Source organism: Anomaloglossus baeobatrachus, chromosome 1 (assembly GCF_048569485.1).
Source record: "Anomaloglossus baeobatrachus isolate aAnoBae1 chromosome 1, aAnoBae1.hap1, whole genome shotgun sequence".
Classification (NCBI taxonomy): Eukaryota; Metazoa; Chordata; class Amphibia; order Anura; family Aromobatidae; genus Anomaloglossus; species Anomaloglossus baeobatrachus.
In genome coordinates, this window is record NC_134353.1 from 971,284,915 (window position 1) to 971,297,991 (window position 13,077).

Genomic DNA, 13,077 nt, shown 5'->3' on the forward strand with positions numbered 1-13,077 from the left:
TATATATAGTGGTGGAAATAATGCCTAGTTGCCGCCGTTTGTAGCGCCGCATGCGCTGTGACATGTCCGGGTCCCGCGCGTCACTTCCGGAGCTCCCAACGGAAGTGACGCTCACAAAGGAACGTCACCGCACGCTGGACGGAGCCTCCTCAGTACGCGCGAGACTTCGGGCAGCACAGGGCATGCGAATCACGTGCGGCCATCTTGGATGTTGGCAAATCCATATATAGGTAAGGAGCACTGCCCATAATGCGTATAACACTGTATTCGTGAAAACAGCATATTCCACAGTCTATGAAAAGGTGTACATTGGAGCACAGTCCACAAAAATGCCCCAATTTGGTGTGTGTCCGCCATGAACAAGAGGGGTATACCAAAAAATACATATATAATATATGACTGAGTTGTACCACCCAGCGGGACATAACATGTAGATACCCCATGAATATCATGTGCCACACAAAAATATGTTTCATTTAACACTACTGGCACAAGGCAAACACCTGCTCAGTCAGGGCGGACACAAACCAGGAAGAGGATGCAATCCCATCACTTTTTCTGCAGGAAAAGTGGGTGCATATATACATTTTTTCGGAGATTACTCCACAAAATACTATCCATCTCCCCCCCCCCTCCTTTTATTCTTTTTGAAGAAATGAATTAAATCAGAGTACTAGTATGTGGCCCAAGTGTTCCCAAAGGGAGAACACCTGCGTCACATATCACCTGAATAGGGCATACAAAAAAGCAACCATACATACCAATACATGTACATAATACACACACACACACATACATGTATGTGTTACAACAATACAGTAGTACATAAAGTTACCAAGTGTAAACCATAGAATATTACGACCCGGTACAGACACAGGACCAAGAAAAATGCATCATCTTAGATGAAGGAGGCCACAAAGGGCTACCTCAAGACTATCATTAGACACCAAAGATAACTCATTAAGTGAGTCGTACACAGTCATGGTCCTGTGCTAGACCAGGGCGGAGGTACAAAAGGGAAAAAGGGAAAAAGAGGAGAGCCAGAAAATGGAAAGGAAAAAATATAATTAATTATATATGTGTCCATGTCTACGTGTCCTCCCAACAATTCATATTCATACTACTGACTCATAGACATTTATAAGTCTGAATTCTTTATAGGGAAGGAGACGCAGACATAAACCGTTAACCACAAAATGCCCCCACATATTAACATCCAATTAAAATACATCATTTATTAATGAATCTATGTAGAAAGGGGGAATACATATACAGCGGAAGAAATTCACGATCGGTGTTGCAGCATAAGGCATGATCCAGAGGAAGGGAAGATCCAAACACAAGGATTCGCCAAAAAGGACATCCAAAGTTGTTCACTCGCAAGGGTCCAAATACAGGTCACATCTCATAAAAAGAAACAAAAAGGGGGAAATTAAAAACACATAAAAAATATAAAAAAGCGGAACACACACAGTGAACCGCTCCCAGAGAGACGAAGGGCAAATTACAGAAATGAAGAGAAACTCATCTTCTCATTCAGGCCAATGGGTGTCATGGTCCCAAGTCTGACAATCCAGCTACATTCACGTTGAGAGAGCATCTTGGTGTAATCGCCACCTCTTGTCCCCAGATGAACCACATCAATACCTCTTACTCTAAATTTCCCAGGATTACAACCATGTTCTAACTTATGGTGTCGAGGTAGGGTCTTCAGCTGGGGGTCATCGAGGTCAAGGTCAACAGCCGCCAAGATGCCTCTCACGTGTTCTCGCGTACGGAATCTTAATTCGCGAGTAGTAAGTCCTATATATACTTTGCCACATGTCATATGGTTCCCTTACTGTGTATGCTCTTTTGGGCCCCCCTTCTTTACTTGACTGTTTGGGACACCACTATACAGTAAAGCTGGAGCTAACACTCTCTAACACAATATGATGTTGTTGAGGTCCTAGTATGGGATTTTCCCGATTCTTTTTCCAAACATTGTCTGTATTTTATGTGTTTCTTTACATGACAGTGCCCCTATTTTTTGCTTTTCAATAAACGTTATATTATTAATAGTGACGCAACTGTCTTTGATTATGCAAGGCTTCTTAAAACTCAGTTTCTTTCCTTTCTTTATCTATCATGTTATACTGAGTGGCCGTTCTTACTTGATGGGAACCCCATTTGTTACTCCCTTTAATCCTTCATTCATGTCCATAAGTAGTTCCTTATGCACGGTAACAAAGGTTCCCCGGACTACTTGCCGGCAACGGCCGGGTCAATCACTAATGACAATCAGGTAACATCTTCGGTTGATTACTTTCATCATTCAACAGGTTAACGGTACTGGTGGTCCCAACGGGGACAGCGATGCAACAGAGGGACCACTGCCTTCACTGCTCACTCTCATCCTCCTCACCCGGCCCCAGGTGAAGAAACATAGGTACCTGCTACTCCAGCGCACGGCAGGCGCGACGGGGAAGGGCCGCCCGATATCCATTATTCTCGCTCCGTGGGATGTAAGTGGCCTCCATGTCATACAAGGCGACGACTCTCTCCTCCTCCGAGACAGGCTCTGTGTCAGGCCCGGAGTCACTATCATCCGTTGCTGCACCAGGCGGGTTGCCGCCAGCTGCCCAGTCTCCGGGCTCGCCACTCTTTCTGTTGCCGCTGCAGGGGGCCGCAAGCCAGACGGACCAGCAGCGGCGGGGCACGCGGGCAGGGAAGACGGAGGCAGTATGGGGGCCGGGGGCAGACCGGGTCCCTCAGCCGCAGCGGCCGGTCCCTCAGGGACACAGGGGCGTGGGTCACTCACCAGCTCCTCCATCATGACCTCCATCCCGTACACCCGGGCGTCCGCAGCCAACTCCTCCACCTCCGCGGTCCACTGCTCCATCAGAAGACATATCTGACTCCGGTAGCGCTGACAGATCCCCGCCATTCGGGCCCTGAGCCATGCCGCTGTTCCGGGCACCGGCCCCGGGATCTCTGCGTGGCCGGACGGGGCGGACATGTTGGCAGCGGTATCTTCCAGGAACCAAAATATAGCCGCAGAGTCCTGGCGTCTCTGCTTTTATAGCCGTGGGTTACATGTGGCCGGACGCCATCCGTCCCCCCTTGGTCTTTTCTCAGCACCTCCTCTTCAGGGGCGGAGCTTCGGCTTTCGCTCCTCCACTGCTCGAGAAGACGTTCGAGCGGGAAAATCTTCGCGCCCAAGATGGCGGCTTCTGAAATTTTTCGGCCGGATACCGCCGGTGGGACAGAAGGCGCACTTCTACCAGCCGGTAGAACGGTAAGATCCTGTTCGTGACGCCAAGTTGTCGCGGGCGGGGAGGGAGCCGTCAATGCTGCGCTCTCGCTGGCGCTCGGGTCCGGCGCTACTGCTGCTGCTGCTGCTCGGTGGCTCGAGCGGTGGGCCGGATCCGGGGACTCGAGCGGCGCTCCTCGCCCGTGAGTGAAAGGGGTGGTTTGGTTTGGGGATTTGGTCCGTGACGCCACCCACGGGTTGGGGTGAGGTTGGACACCACCGCTGCTGTTGACGGGGATCCCGGGAGCGATGGCAGGGAGCAGCTGGGATGTTGTTTCCCCATCTGTGGGTAGGGGGTTGGTGGTCCCGGGGCCCGGTCAGGTGACGGGGAAGCAGGGCTGGGCAAGGTGCAGGGGGCGCTTGCACTGTGCAGCGCGGTGCCAGACGGCACGGTAGTACTCACTCAGCCACAAACGGATGCAAGTGTCTGGTAAAACAAACGGCTGGATGGACGTGTCCCGCAGCCGGCTGCTGTGGTTTCTCCCGGACGGTTGGTGGTGGCTGCCTTTCCCTGCACCTGTTGTGTATCCTCGGTCCCGATGACTTCCCACCGGTAACCCGCTCCCCAGCGTGTATAGGGGCTGGAGGAGCCCTTTTGCCTGCAGGCTCTGGCCCTGGGAACTCTAGCTGCGGCAGTAGCTGTATTTCTCTTCTGCTGTTTGGACGGTTGCCTTCAATCGGGTCTTGGCTGTTTTGAAACCCCTGGGGTTTCACTTCACTCCCCGGTTCGGTACCGGCGGGCCACCGCCCGTCCCCGGTCCTACGGTTCCACGTTGATCTGCCTCTCCTGCAGACGGCCACCACCATCTGCCAACCTTGCTCTCGGTGCCCGGGCCACGTGCCCGGACACAGTCAGTTTGCTCCTCTACTACCACTTTACTCCTACTCTTTCCCTTCCCTAACTCATCTCTGACTTCCTTTCCCGCCTCTAGGACTGTGAACTCCTCAGTGGGTGGGGCCAATCGCCTGGCTCCACCCCACCTGGTGTGGACATCAGCCCCTGGAGGGAGGCAACAAGGATTTGTGTCTGAATGATGTGCCTATCTCGGGGTGGGGGGTGTTGTGTTGTAGTACCTGTGACGACCTGGTTAGTCCAGGGCGCCACACGACAAACAAGGAAAAAGACAGTGGAAGAGACAGAGACAAGGAAAGAGACCTGGAACGAGACAGACCTGGAACGAGACAGACTGGGAAAGAGAGTAAAATGGGGAAAGAGACAGACCTGGAACGAGACAGGCAGGTAAAGAGACAGACAGACACAGAGATAGAGACAGACAGAGATAGAGATAGACACAAAGATAGAGGAGATAGAGAGACAGACACAGAGAGAGACAGACAGAAAGACTGATACAGAGACAGACACACAGAGTCAGACACAGACAGACATGGATAGAGACAGACAGAGATAGAGATAGACATAAAGATAGAGGAGATAGAGAGACAGACAGAGAGACTGATACAGAGACAGACACACAGAGTCAGACACAGACAGACATGGATAGAGACAGAGACACACATGGATAGAGACAGATACAAAGAGACAGACACGGAAAGAGTCAGAGAGACAGACACAGAGACAGAGAGAGAGAGCCAGACCATGACAGACAGACAATGACAGACAGACAATGACAGACAGACAGAGACAAACACACAGAAACACAGACAGACAGATACAGACAGACAGAGACTGGGAGAGAAACAGAGAGACAGTCACTATCCCGGGCAATTCCGGGCACTATAGCCAGTTGGATATAAAACAGATATTCAATAAATGTATGTATCTATTTTGTATAAAAGACTTTATAAAATTGGACTCAAGGACTTTCTATAAAAAGAATGAGTAATATCATCTGTCTACATGACTATCACTGGCATCTACAGTGTTCTGCGGCCACCAGTGTCGCTGGACCACACTCTCATAGGCATCTACACCCAGTCCATCATGTCATCTATACTGCGCTACTGCTGCTGCCCGATGTGATATTTCTGGCCCTATAGTGTCAAGCATCTCCATGCCTGCCCTGCCGTAACTCTCTCCAGTGCTGCTCCTGGTGCAGCCAATGCACTGCTACACCGGCCACACACCTCTCGTCTGCCCATTGTGTTACATAGTGCTACACCATAGTGCTGATGCCGGGAAACGTACAGTTTGTGGACTCTTAAGAAACTGCCCTGAAAATAGGGCGGATTTTATTGTTGGTGATGACAAGCCATAACTTCTTCATGTTCAGAACTATGCCACTGTTTTTTCTCCAGAAATAAGGGGACACTTTTTGGACAGCTTGATAAAAAAAAGGCTTTGCAATTACCTAATCATTTTGTTATTAGCAAACCAGCTGCAGACCCCAAAAATTGATGTTTGTTTGTTTTTTTTTTTACTGGTTGAGAGGACGTTACTTCCTCACCATATAGTACAACTGTCTCTAATTAAAAATATAGTGATGCACTGGAAAAAAAATAGTGCAATACGGTCTCATCCGGGGTTAGATTCAGATAGGAAAGTGCCAGTGCTCACCTAAAGTATCTGTGTCACACCTCTACAATCTCCGCTGACAATGGCTGATTCATCCTGATGAAGGAGCTGGTTATCTCTGAAACGTGTTGACAAATAAATCCCATTCCAGGAATACTTCCAGTCCTTTTATCAAGATTAACGCAATCCATCCCAAACACAGACTTTCTGTCTGTAATTGAAGGGATAATTTTTGGACATCTTATGAAAAAGCTTCTGTAGTGAAGAGCAAAGTTATTTATATATTCCAAAGTTAATTGTTGAACCCAAAGGGCGAAAATGCCCTGACTGCTTTTGTATGCAGTGACTGTCTATAAACAATAGTATTGCATGCATCTTCCCCCCCCCCCAGAAAAAAAGGGATCATTTTCAGATCATTAATACAATCTCGTCTGATACTGCAGTGTGTTGTCAGATACGCTGTTGGTCATCTGTAGTTACCATCCATTTTACCCGAGTCACATAGGTGGAAGTCATTAGGACATTAATAAGGTTGTTGCGTTCCAGAGCATGTTGTGCTCATTTGACTCCTGGGATCTAGTGTTATACATGTATTTTCCAGGCAATTACAGGCTTTTTATTTATGTAATTTATGCAAATTTGATTCTCTCAAATTGAACTTTTTTGGAGAATTCAGTGAAGCCAATGAACTGAAATCACAAAAGAGTTGAGTATCTCCAGTAATTACCTGTGTTATATGGAGGCCTTGTCATGGGCTTATATTACATCAGGTCAACGTCCATTGTAGAGTCCAGTATGGAGCCACATGGATAATTCACAGTGCTGCAGGAACCTCCACTGCTCATCTCCAGTAATTACCTGTGTTATATGGAGGCCCTGTCATGGGCTTATATTACATCAGGTCAACGTCCATTGTAGAGTCCAGTATGGATCCACATGGATAATTCACAGTGATGCAGGAACCTCCCCATTAAGTAATGATCCAAAAACCTCTTGTTATTGTTAAATGAGTTTTTTGTTGTTTTTATGGTTTTTATTATCATTATTCTTATTTCTTCTTTTTTTTGCTGTGTAGCATAAGTCGTCTTGTGCATTTTTGGGCTTCTTCACAGGTAAGTCTTCATGTTGGTCATTATGTGTACTTTTAGTCATTAAACATTCCTACATCTGAGCTTTCATCCCAGTCATCCTTGTATGAAAGTTTAGAAATATGGGCACAACAATCCGTGCAACCTTGTGAAATTAGTGATTTGACACTGCCCTCTGCTGGCCAAAGAAAGAATAGCTGGTAGACCAGAAGTAAGCTAGGAATTAAAAACTGGGGAATTGGTTCCTGGGGAAGGTTTTGGAGAGAAGGACCAGTTCAGCAGCAGACGAGGGAAGAAGATTGAAGACCCTGAGAAGTGAACAGAAGAGGAGTTCTGGTGCAAAGGGGAGCAAGCGCAGAGGTGTGGATGCAGAGGTGAGGAAGGACACCTCCTCTGCAGAAGAATCAAGTGACACGGTGACGGCTCCAGAGCAGACGGGAACAAGCAGGCCACAAGACAGAACCCCCCACACCACCAGGCAAGTCCTCGAGTGCAGTCCGCAAGACCCAGACCCCCACTACGCCGGTCAAGACCCAGACCCCTTCTTCGCGGTCAAGACCCAGACCCCCACTATGCCAGTCAAAACCTCTGACCCAGACTACATGGTCAAGCCACAGACATTGCCAGTCGAGGTAGTCGGCCGTGGGTAACCCGAATCCGCGGGGCTGTTACCTCCTGCCCAGTCGTGCAGTTTAGTATCTTAGGACTATGGACGTAGACCATGACTGGTCCATACTCTTCTCCATAGTAGTTAATGTGGGCCACAATTTAGTAGAGAGGAATGTTCTTTCCCTGATGTTTTGTAGACTGAGCATTTATTGATTGCTGTTGTTAATAACCGAAAACTTCATTTTTCCCTTGTGATAAATTTCCCCTGTATTTTCCCAACCCCTGCTTGTGTATTAATAAATATAGTGTGAGTCACCACTGTGTCTTCCTTCTCTGTGTGCGGCATCCTAGGCCTGCAGTTATAAAAGCAATCACTGATTTTACAAGCTCTTCAGGAGATTGTTTCTGCTTGTGTATTTCCGGCTTGTCTTACAGCCAAAGCTACTTGTGAAAACGAAATCAAATTAGCTCTGAAGGAAGAAAACTAATTATAGTGGCACCTTTAGATATCCTGTAAGTCAATGTCTGACTCCAACAAGAACCATGGGAGATGAGTAGGAGAATAATCCAGTGTAAGGGATGAAGGAAGGAAATCCTGGTCAGGGATGAAGGAAGGAAATCCTGGTTATGGATAAAGGAAGGAAATTCTGGTCAGGGATGAAGGAAGGAAATCCTGGTCAGGGATGAAGGAAGGAAATCCTGGTTAGGGATGAGGGAAGGAAATCCTGGTCAGGGATGAAGGAAGGAAATCCTGGTTAGGGATGAAGGAAGGAAATCCTGGTTAGGGATGAGGGAAGGAAATCCTGGTCAGGGATGAAGGAAGGAAATCCTGGTTAGGGATGAGGGAAGGAAATCCTGGTCAGGGATGAAGGAAGGAAATCCTGGTTAGGGATGAAGGAAGGAAATCCTGGTTAGGGATGAAGGAAGGAAATCCTGGTCAGGGATGGAGGAAGGAAATCCTGGTTATGGATGAAGGAAGGAAATCCTGGTCAGGGATGAGGGAAGGAAATCCTGGTCAGGGATGAAGGAAGGAAATCCTGGTCAGGGATGAGGGAAGGAAATCCTGGTCAGGGATGAGGGAAGGAAATCCTGGTCAGGGAGGAGGGAAGGAAATCCTGGTCAGGGATGAAGGAAGGAAATCCTGGTCAGGGATGAAGGAAGGAAATCCTGGTTAGGGATGAAGGAAGGAAATCCTGGTTAGGGATGGAGGACATGTATGTGAAAGTTACTGACCTGCTCATTTCTCTCTTTTCCCTGTTCTCTTCTTCAGTGAAAGGTCCTGTCAGCATTCCTGTGATCGCGGGGTCGGTGGCTGGTCTCCTCTTGCTCTTGGTTATATTGGTCCTGGTTGTTTTATGGAGAACTGGATCTTATCGGTTTGTGTTTCCTTAAAAGTTATTGAGAAATGTCTGTAAAATAGTGAAGGCCTATTATATGTATCATTTTTTCCCAATCCCAGCATTGTATACTCTGGTGGAGGTAGTGCCTCCTAGGCTCCTGTAAACCAATGTAATCTATGTCTGTGCACTGCATCCCGGCACTAATGTATGGGCACTGATACATAAAGGCACATGTGAAAAGCTACTGCTAGAGCTGATACCATCTATGGGCAGTAGTGATAGCGGGCACTACCATGCTTGGGTGCCGGGTACTCGTAACAAGCAGTTGGATGCTCAGATGGGCGCTACTCAAGTTCCACAGTAAAATGGAAGTCAATGGGGTACGCAAGCATTTTTCCAGAAAATCGTACGGAAAAATTCTTGAATTCCCCATTGACTTTCATTGTACTCAGGTATCGGCTGATTGTCCACATTCTCATTAAGAGTACCCAGCTCCAAGCATGGTAGTGCTCGCTCATCACTAGTAGGCACTAATATAAAGGCTCATGTTGACAAGACTTCCTCCCTCTGTTGGGACATTAAGTCAAGTATTTATCAGACATCTCCTCCTGGACTAAAAGCTTTTGTAAGATGGACAGTCACAGGCTGACACTTCTATATGGGCTCTGACATGTATATGCACCATTGTAAGGGCACTACTCAGGCTGACACTTCTGTATGGGCACTGCTATGTAGAGGCACCATTGTAAGGACACTACTCGGGCTGACACTTCTGTATGGACACTGATATGTACAGGCACTATTGTAAGGGTACTACTCAGGCTGACACTTCTGTATGGGCACTGATATGTAGAGGCACATTGTAAGGACACTACTCGGGCTGACACTTCTGTATGGACACTGATATGTAGAGGCACTATTGTAAGGACACTACTCAGGCTGACACTTCTGTATGGACACTGATATGTAGAGGCACCATTGTAAGGGCACTACTCGGGCTGACACTTCTGTATGTGCACTGATATGTACAGGCACTATTGTAAGGGCACTACTCAGGCTGACACTTCTGTATGGACACTGATATGTATATGCACCATTGTAAGGGCACTACTCAGGCTGACACTTCTGTATGGACACTGATATGTAGAGGCACCATTGTAAGGACACTACTCAGGCTGACACTTCTGTATGGGCACTGATATGTATATGCACCATTGTAAGGGCACTACTCAGGCTGACACTTCTGTATGGACACTGATATGTATATTCACCATTGTAAGGACACTACTCAGGCTGACACTTCTGTATGGACACTGATATGTATATGCACCATTGTAAGGGCACTACTCAGGCTGACACTTCTGTATGGACACTGATATGTATATTCACCATTGTAAGGACACTACTCAGGCTGACACTTCTGTATGGGCACTGCTATGTAGAGGCACCATTGTAAGGACACTACTCAGGCTGGCACTTCTGTATGGACACTGATATGTATATGCACCATTGTAAGGGCACTACTCAGGCTGACACTTCTGTATGGACACTGATATGTATATTCACCATTGTAAGGGCACTACTCAGGCTGACACTTCTGTATGGGCACTGCTATGTAGAGGCACCATTGTAAGGGCACTACTCAGGCTGACACTTCTGTATGGCCCTGATATGTACAGGCACCATTGTAAGGACACTACTCAGGCTGACACTTCTGTATGGACACTGATATGTACAGGCACCATTGTAAGGGCACTACTCAGGCTGACACTTCTGTATGGGCACTGATATGTACAGGCACCATTGTAAGGGCACTACTCAGGCTGACACTTCTGTATGGACACTGATATGTATATTCACCATTGTAAGGACACTACTCAGGCTGACACTTCTGTATGGGCACTGATATGTAGAGGCACCATTGTAAGGACACTACTCAGGCTGACACTTCTGTATGTGCACTGATATGTACAGGCACTATTGTAAGGGTACTACTCAGGCTGACACTTCTGTATGGGCACTGATATGTAGAGGCACCATTGTAAGGACACTACTCAGGCTGACACTTCTGTATGTGCACTGATATGTACAGGCACTATTGTAAGGGTACTACTCAGGCTGACACTTCTGTATGGGCACTGATATGTAGAGGCACCATTGTAAGGACACTACTCAGGCTGACACTTCTGTATGGGCACTGATATGTACAGGCACCATTGTAAGGACACTACTCAGGCTGACACTTCTGTATGGGCACTGATATGTACAGGCACCATTGTAAGGACACTACTCAGGCTGACACTTCTGTATGGGCACTGATATGTACAGGCACTATTGTAAGGGTACTACTCAGGCTGACACTTCTGTATGGGCACTGATATGTAGAGGCACCATTGTAAGAACACTACTCAGGCTGACACTTCTGTATGTGCACTGATATGTACAGGCACTATTGTAAGGACACTACTCAGGCTGACACTTCTGTATGGACACTGATATGTAGAGGCACCATTGTAAGGACACTACTCAGGCTGACACTTCTGTATGGGCACTGATATGTACAGGCACCATTGTAAGGGCACTACTCAGGCTGTCACTTCTGTATGGGCACTGATATGTACAGGCACTATTGTAAGGGCACTACTCGGGGTGACACTTCTGTATGGGCACTGATATGTATAGGCACCATTGTAAGGGCACTACTCAGGCTGTCACTTCTGTATGGACACTGATATGTACAGGCACCATTGTAAGGACACTACTCAGGCTGACACTTCTGTATGGACACTGATATGTATATGCACCATTGTAAGGGCACTACTCAGGCTGACACTTCTGTATGGGCACTGCTATGTAGAGGTTTTATTGTAAGGGCACTACTCAGGCTGACACTTCTGTATGGGCACTGATATGTACAGGCACCATTGTAAGGGCACTACTCAGGCTGACACTTCTGTATGGGCACTGATATGTACAGGCACCATTGTAAGGGCACTACTCGGGCTGACACTTCTGTATGGGCACTGCTATGTAGAGGCACCATTGTAAGGGCACTACTCAGGCTGACACTTCTGTATGGGCACTGCTATGTACAGGCACCATTGTACAAAATATTTGATCTCATCTCTTTTTTTCCAGCAGAAAGGTGCAAAGGAAAGAAGAGATTCCACTGAAGTCTCGGCCGGGTGAGTATAAATTATATATTACCTGCAATTATGTATAATACATTACAACAATGATATTACGCCTTAATCTGCTGCAGCCCATGGCCTGGTCTCCCCACCCACTGCACCCCCAATTTCCACCACCTCTCCACTGACAGCAGCACTCAATGGGGCCTAGAAACGGAAGCGCGTCCTATTAGTGGAACCCAGATCAGCTATAGATATATGGTGTATCCTGTGATATGACATACAGCAGGGGAAATAGGAAATTCTTTCAATACTTAAGTAAATATATTTCTAAAGGTGCTATTGACATGGATTTCTCACCCGATGTTGGTAACAACTCATTCTTCTCTAAACAGTGCCATCAGTATGTTTTGCAGCAATAAAGTTGTGAAGGTCTTGAGACAGCTCACTGGTTTTACCCATCATGAGATGTTTCTTGTGTAGCACCTTGGTCATGAGACACCTTTTTATAGGTCGTCAATTGAATCAACTGATATTTATTTTCACCAAGTGTCAGGATTGCTTTCTAATTACTGATAGTGTTCATCGGATATCAGCTTTTTGCACTTTTCTTTCCTTATACATTCAATATTTTTCCTTGTGTCATTTCTCATTATTACACATACTATGGACATCTATGGATTGATTTCTTTGCCAATGTAGATTGAATTGGTTGTTACCGACATCTGGTGAGAAATTCATGACAATCGCACCTTTAGAAATATATTTACTTAGAAAATTGGTGACGTGTTCAATACTTATTTCACCCATTGTAAGTATAGGAGATGGGAATTCCCCATTATGGAGCCCACATACAATAGAGACGAGAAAAGTGAAAAGGTTCCACGGAAATACAGAAAGTAATTGTGCTTCTATAGGGAGTGTCCGAAGGCAATAGCATGGCAAGTACTCGCCCGGTGAACATGTATGGACACCATGCACATATCATCTAGCGTGTGTGACTGCATCAGTGGAAGGAATGCTGTGTACAGGGCGGGTGCCAGCTTCTCCATACAGCCAGCGCCTGAGAGAACCAGCAGTAATCAGGGATTGCTCCAATTGCTACTATCCACCCTCTTAACTGCTTCTGTGGGGTGTGACAGCA

At 47.0% G+C, this 13,077-nt stretch overlaps 1 protein-coding gene across 1 annotated transcript in view; it reads left to right on the forward strand.

The window, feature by feature from the left end:
* Positions 1–13,077, forward strand: part of LOC142265621 (receptor-type tyrosine-protein phosphatase kappa-like) — a 261,979-nt gene that overhangs the window by 186,496 nt on the left and 62,406 nt on the right. The window contains exons 12-14 of the mRNA XM_075332279.1: positions 6,841–6,877; positions 8,733–8,838; positions 11,941–11,987. Of these exons, the coding sequence (XP_075188394.1) occupies positions 6,841–6,877; positions 8,733–8,838; positions 11,941–11,987 (190 nt within the window). The remainder of the gene's footprint in view (positions 1–6,840; positions 6,878–8,732; positions 8,839–11,940; positions 11,988–13,077) is intronic.